Here is a 6,846-nt window from a genome sequence, read left to right as displayed (position 1 = left end):
TTGTCAATGACTTGTTTCTGAAGAAACTCAACTATCATGGTTTACTTTTATTGTCAGATCGAGGCCGATGATGCAGACACGGGAAGGGATGGTGAGGTGGCCTATAGTATCTTCTCAGCTACAGACAATGGCATGTCCATATTTACCATTGATCAGGACGCCGGTGACTTAAGCGCCACTTTTTATGATCTCTTAGACGCAGACACAATTGACAGTTACGTCATTTTCGTCACGGCAGCAGATAAGGGAGAAACCCCAAGGTAAGATTTATTTATTTCATATTTTATTGTTGCACCCAGCAGAACTTTAAATGACGTTTTCTGGACATCTATATCCAACGGCGAGGAAACAACGAGTAAACTTATTCGTCTCCAGAGAACTGCATAAAATCACCAAGGTCTTCACTTCGACATGATAGCATTCTGGAGTCTGGCTTTACTTCGCTGTTGGACATTTATGCATTGCCAAATCCCATACATGGATTTCAAATCAAGAAGGGTGTAAGCGTTCATATGATTCATGTTTTTGTCACTCGTCTTTTTGCAGATCTAATCTAACAGAAGTGCATATTGAAGTCATCAACGTAAATGACGAGCCACCAGAGTTTATCAATGCACCTTTCTCAGCAAGCATCAGTGAGGGCGCTCTTGTTGGCGCTTCTGTATTTAACATATCGGTAACGTTATTCTGTAATTCTTATCTTCACATCACTCTTCCTTGCTTCGATTAAATTGTGAGCTAGGGTTTTACTGCTGGTGCAATCAATCTCTGTTGATATTTCCAGTGTTTAAAGTAATTGTTCATTTTAGAGAACTGAAACTAGTGTATCTGAGTACTTTTAAGAGGAAGGACAACGCTAGATTTACGATTCACTGTTCATGATTTATTTGTCATGGTATCAGTAATACCGTATGGCAGCGTCAAGGCACGAAATCGCGAGTCTACATGTAGACGGCGATGCTACCATTACACGCGAAGCGGAATTCCAATGACTTAAAGGCATGAATCATGCAATATGCTTTATTATGCTCTTGCTTTGGAAACCGATGACTCGAAGTCGTGTTTATCACCGCCTTCTGTCCAGGGACAGTGGTGCAGTAGTTCTGACTGCTGTCTTTTGAGAAGCTATGATGTTTTAGGTCCAAGGTGGCATCCGTAGCAATTTATTTTTTCATTTCGGACCGTCGGATTAAAGTTCCTTTTTTGCTGGGTCGTAATAAGAATCCACAGCAAAATTACACATTCTCACTGTTATTCAAGTGTATAAGAAACAACCGATTTTGATTAAATTTCTTTAAATTCTAAATCACCTGATGTCTTACTACATCTCCTCTATTTCTTGACATATAGGCGTATGATGTGGATGGCGATCAGCTGACATTCTCCTTTGGAAATGACAGGAATGTGTCTGATGACGGCCACTTCTTCATGGATTCCGTCTCGTAGGTGTCTTTGATTTTTCCTTTTTTGTTGTTGCTGAGAATTCGGCTGCATTTCATGTCATGAAATGACTTTGTTTGACACATACAATATACTGAGAGAGAGAGAGAGAGAGAGAGAGAGAGAGAGAGAGAGGGAACGTAACTCTCAATGATAATATGTCCTTTCATTACTTTGACATCGACCTAAAAGGGGATTTATTCAAGAGTTAAGCATGCAAGAAATAGCGGCATTATACAGAATCTTTACAACTTCACTCACCCGGAGTTATTTTTGTTTCTTCCTTGAATAGAGGTGAAGTGTTCATCTTTGACCTGTTGGACAGGGACAGTCAAGCCCATCACAACATGACAGTGTCTGTAACAGACGGGTACTTTGTAAGTTTCCTTCGTTGTCATGGCAAGTGATGACGTTTTTATCGACCACATTTGAGACTGGAGTGCATTGTAATGATAAGTCATAATTGTGATGTGACAGAACCACAGGGGTCAATGGTCATGACATTGACTTTAATGACGGTGACGATCAAGGCAACCATGATTATAGTGATAATGACGATGACAAATTATTATGATATACATAAGATAATGATGATGATGATGATGATGATGGTGGTGGTGGTGGTGGTGGTGTTGATGGTGGTGGTGGTGGTGGTGGTGGTGGCGGTGGTAATTAGTAACAGTGTAGGTGATGCATGTTTCAATGGTTACTGTCTTGACTGCCTATTCCAAGGAAAACAGCTCTCGATGTATGATTGGATAGATGACAAAAATGTATGTAATGTACTTTACAGACGGCAAATGACACAGACCTGTCAGTCATCGTCACAGATATCAATGATAACGACCCAATCATCGACGCTGTCAATCAAACAGTCACCATCCTTGAAGAGGAAGAGGATGCCGTTATCACTTACGTTTCGGTAATACTTAGTTTTATCATTCAGGTCCCCTGATTCTGAAAAACCCGTAAGATGGCCTGATGATGAGTGTGCTTTCTTAACTCACACTTTGCTTACATCTATATCAGTCACAATAGAAATGGCGACGTGATTATTGACGTTGTCGATGTTGTTATGAGATGAGAATGAATCATGATTCTGCATCACTCAACTTCTCCTTTTCATTGAAGAAGAAATATGCAAGCAAGCGATCATTTCGAACTATCCCAAAATTGAATAATCTATTTTATTTTAATCTAATTTTTTTAGCGGAGTTTTGTTACTTTTATCATCGATTGTTAAATGCCAGTTATCTCAATTGTGCTCTTATGGTACCACCACTATAGATGGAGTACCAACATAAGATACTTAGTACCATCGCCTCGAAATGTAACGTTTGACTTGTGTTCAACATTTCGTGAAAGAATGAATATCATATGAGGAATCGCTGTGCAAATTGTTGTAATAAAAACAATATTGCCCAAAGTTTACATACACTAGGAAATCCAAACCAGGCCGGTTTTCTGATGTTAATGCCATTGGATTTGACTTTTGGATTTCCACAAAACCAAGGCGGTGAAAACATCATCTACTCCTTACCATAGAGAAACATAGACTGTCTATGTTTCTCTGTGTCCTTACTTATTAAAATCAGTCCACAAAAGTTACATATACCAGCAGAGTGTTTAATGTAAAAAAATGAGAGAAGGTTTCATGCATGAAAATACCTTTAATTTTACTTGTGGACAACCGACTTCCAGATACTGAGAAACCTGTCGTGTCAACTCTTTTCATGAACTCCAAAGAAGTGTTAAATCAAAGAAGTCAGATTTTGAATGTGTCTCTGAACTTGACTATGCCCGAACACTTTTTTATTGCTATTGTTTATTCTTCCTATCAAGGCATCTGATATCGACGAGGGACAGAATGCCGATATTTCCTTCCATATAGCTGAACCCATGCAAGGGTATGTAACCCGTACCTTATTGTATCCTATGGATGTCATACAGCATTCTCCTACTACTACAGCAAATACCAATATTGGGTCACGTACAATATTTTGAAAGCGTAAAACGTCAAATTGAGAAAGTCGTTGACACTTCAATGTGCATAATTGCAGCAGGAAAGACACAACAAGATCTTCACAATTCATTTGAACAATTGCTGTATATTAAATATCCAAAGCTATTCAAATCTATCATTTATCAGAAATATGAAATCGACAAGGTCAAAGCACGATGACAACTGTCATAAAGAAATGGTAGGGAGGGGAACCGCAAAGACATGAAATTGATTTGTCTTGTACATATTGAAAACAGAAGTAACACTTGGCTAGAATGCCATTGTTCCGAAGTTAGTCACCGCAACTACCATTTCTTGCTACGCATGATACAGAACGTCCGTATTACTTGACAGGTTTTGCGGATCGCATATTTTTATCTATAGTAAGATGTCGGTGAATGGATCTTCTTTAACCTTTCACCACCATGGTTTGAGCCCAAACCCATTGTTATCAATGGTCATGATGACTTGTTGACGGAGACTTAGGGGTGAACAGGTCAACTGAACGAGGGATATTGAAGTGTACACCTTTCTCTTTCAAAATGAACAATAGCGAAGTAAACACTATTTTCCATTCAAAATGCAGCGACTTTACTGTTGATAGTGATGGTAAAGTATACACGACAAGACCATTGGATCGCGAAGAACAAGCGGTACATCCAGTCTACGTTTTAGCCATTGACGGTGGAGAAAGTCCAAGAACTGGCGAGACTTTAGTCACCGTGTATCTTGAAGACATCAACGACAACGCGCCGCAGTTTGAGGAGGACTTGTACCTGGGCATGGCGCTGGAAGGCATCCCAGGGTTCAAAGTGGCCACAGTCAGAGTGAGTCTTGTTGGTCCTATATGTAGACCACCCCGTTTACAGGTTGCTTCATCTTTATAGTATTTGCAACGCAGCCTTTACTTTGCTTTTTGCGCACGTGAAGAACCTTATGCGCATATATCTTATAAAATAATCATTTTAAGGGGTATTTCCTTGGCCTTGTAGCTGAACCCCCTATGATTATGTTGATTTGTAATATTGTTCGGTGTGGGTCAAGTATTCTGCAGTCTTCCTAGAGTTCGTTTCAGCCCTTGAGGTAAAGGCGTGTACTTTACTATATAGTCGGTTATATACAGAGAGGCCTTTTGCGATCGACACAACAAGATAGTGGGAAAACACCTTGCTTCATGAAAAGGCCTCTTCGGGTACATCGATCCCTCAGGGGCGTAATTGATCGCAACCTGCGGTTTTTATATTTTTTAAGGAAAGGTAGCTTTTAAACCCGTCAAATCTGCTTTACCATGGAAGACCGACTAATGTATGCCTTCTAAGGCGGTATTCTTGCGTAGTCTCATCAACTGAGATAGTTTCCAGGTCGGTCTTCCTCCATCAGTTTTATCTGGATTGACCCGGCTCTAAACTTCGCGAAAATGCATCTCATTCTGTTATGCATACAGGCCAATGACGAAGACGACAATGCCGACAACGGCGCAGTGAGGTATGATATCTTAGATAAGAACGGCACGCACTACGATTACTTTGAAGTGGACGAGGTTACCGGGGAAGTGTTCATCGCGTCCAGTGTTCTGATAGAAGATACCGGTGAGATCTTGACCGTGGACATCGAAGCGTTCAATCCGGTACCTTACGACATTGATGGAATCGTAAATGATACTACATCTGTGGAAGTTACACTAAAGGTGTGTTGCAGGTTCTTTGTTTCTGAAGTTACTTGGAGACGTAAAGACGTGCAGACATATGTAAGAACATTGTTGGCATGCACAACCGAGCCTGTATCATCAACAATTAATTCTTAAGGTAGTATGCGCCTCGAAAGTAAAAGTTTTAAACTTTTGCTCAAACTTTCCTCGGTTAATATTTCAACCATTCTCTTTCAAAATCAAGAATAAGAATCGGGGGTACGTGTAAATTTTTGTACTAGAGAAACAAATTACCCAAAATTTACCGATATCTTAAATTCGAAATGGCTGCCTTCCCTGTGTTACCTCTACGAAGAAAAATAAAATTTTTCGATTTTCGAAAAACTAAGCCGGTAAAAAGTATTCTTACAACAAGCGCTTCAAAATGAGCTCCCACAAGTGGTAGATCAGAAAAGAATTGTAAAAGTTTGAGAGTCCGAATATCTGTCGCCGAGGCGCATTCTATCTTAACATAGTAATTACATATCTCCTTTCCGAACACAGCGTCATGCAGACGTTGTAAAGTGTGATTTTTTTTTACAACGCTTTCAGTCAATTACATGGTGTATTTTCTCCAGATGGTAGACAAATGCTACGATATGTTTATATTGCAGGCTTTGAACGATAGCAACGCCCACAACCCAGAATTCAACCAAACCAGCTACAGTATGAGTGCCGAGGAGAACGACTACCCCGCCGGCAGTTTCAACATGTTCGTGGACAAGTCTTCGCAGAGGACAAAGACGGCGATATCACCAGATACGAGATACTGTACGGAAATGAAGGAGGCCAATTTAACATTTCTGAGGTAAATAACTTTCGTTCAAGCAAATATTGGTGGACACAGAATCTCATTTCGCACTACTCACCGTAACCTTGAGAGTTGCCTGAAGTAGGGTTCAGCCAAAGGACAGCCCCATAGTTTGATTTTATGTCGAAAATACTTTTTCGCTTGACGCTGTTATCGATATCGAGTTTTTGGTTTAAACTAGATATTGGGCACAAAATGTCCGGTAAAGTTTAGAGAACTATGTGTGTGTGTGTGGGGGGGGGATGTAACCTGTCTTATTTCATAGACGTGTAGTACGTAAAATATGGACGCCTTGAATTTCGCCACCATGCTCATGATTGTATCTTGTTCGAAAGATATCAGTATGGATCCCATGTAAAACGCAATTTAGCAGTAAATGAACCTCACACATAACGACTGATTTACTGAAACGAAGAAAGTTGATCTGCTTAGGACACATACGTATTCATCGCACGCGTAAGAAGTTGAAAATATGTTATGTTTTCAAAGGACGGAACGATCAGCACAGCTGGCGTCATTGACCGAGAAGCGCAGCCGTGGCACACGCTGATAGTCATTGCTGAAGATGATGGCGAACCATCCAGAATGGTAAGTCGACATAAATGTAGCTGGCACTCCCATAACATCAAATGGCAGATATTACGACTATAATAACATTATTAGAATTAAAGGTGGGGTCTGTATTGATGATTATCATACTTCATATCGGTTAATAGATTATGTGGACAAGTGAGATTGTAAAAATATTGATGATTTTAGGGTAATGAGGACGATAGTGGATAGATGTGTCAATTCAGATGATGATGATGATGATGATGATGATGGTACTGCTGCTGATGGAGGTAATCGTGATTGTGGCTGTGACTTCCGAAATGTTTAGCTTATATACTTACAGCAAAAGCTGGT

The 6,846-nt window shown here is 40.1% G+C and overlaps 1 protein-coding gene across 1 annotated transcript; it reads left to right on the top strand.

The window, feature by feature from the left end:
• Positions 1–36: 36 nt before the first annotated feature.
• LOC139123387 (protocadherin-15-like) lies at positions 37–6,820 on the top strand. Its single transcript, XM_070689537.1, has 10 exons — positions 37–260; positions 547–676; positions 1,351–1,442; positions 1,733–1,817; positions 2,234–2,362; positions 3,283–3,347; positions 4,029–4,269; positions 4,887–5,129; positions 5,744–5,937; positions 6,700–6,820. The coding sequence occupies exons 1-10, from the start codon at positions 37–39 to the stop codon at positions 6,818–6,820; spliced, it is 1,524 nt and encodes a 507-aa protein (XP_070545638.1).
• The last annotated feature ends 26 nt before the right edge of the window (positions 6,821–6,846 follow it).

The sequence above is a fragment of the Ptychodera flava genome, chromosome 22 (genome assembly GCF_041260155.1).
Source record: "Ptychodera flava strain L36383 chromosome 22, AS_Pfla_20210202, whole genome shotgun sequence".
Lineage (NCBI taxonomy): Eukaryota > Metazoa > Hemichordata > Enteropneusta > Ptychoderidae > Ptychodera > Ptychodera flava.
The sequence above is the reverse complement of the archived record's forward strand: the minus strand, read 5'-3'. Positions and strand labels throughout refer to the sequence as shown.

Coding starts and splice junctions, on each gene's coding strand:
- LOC139123387 (XM_070689537.1), top strand. CDS start 37: ATGGTTTACTTTTATTGTCAGATCGAGGCCGATGATGCAGACACGGGA. Junction 261..546: donor GATAAGGGAGAAACCCCAAG/GTAAGATTTATT, acceptor GTCTTTTTGCAG/ATCTAATCTAACAGAAGTGC. Junction 4,270..4,886: donor TCAAAGTGGCCACAGTCAGA/GTGAGTCTTGTT, acceptor TTATGCATACAG/GCCAATGACGAAGACGACAA.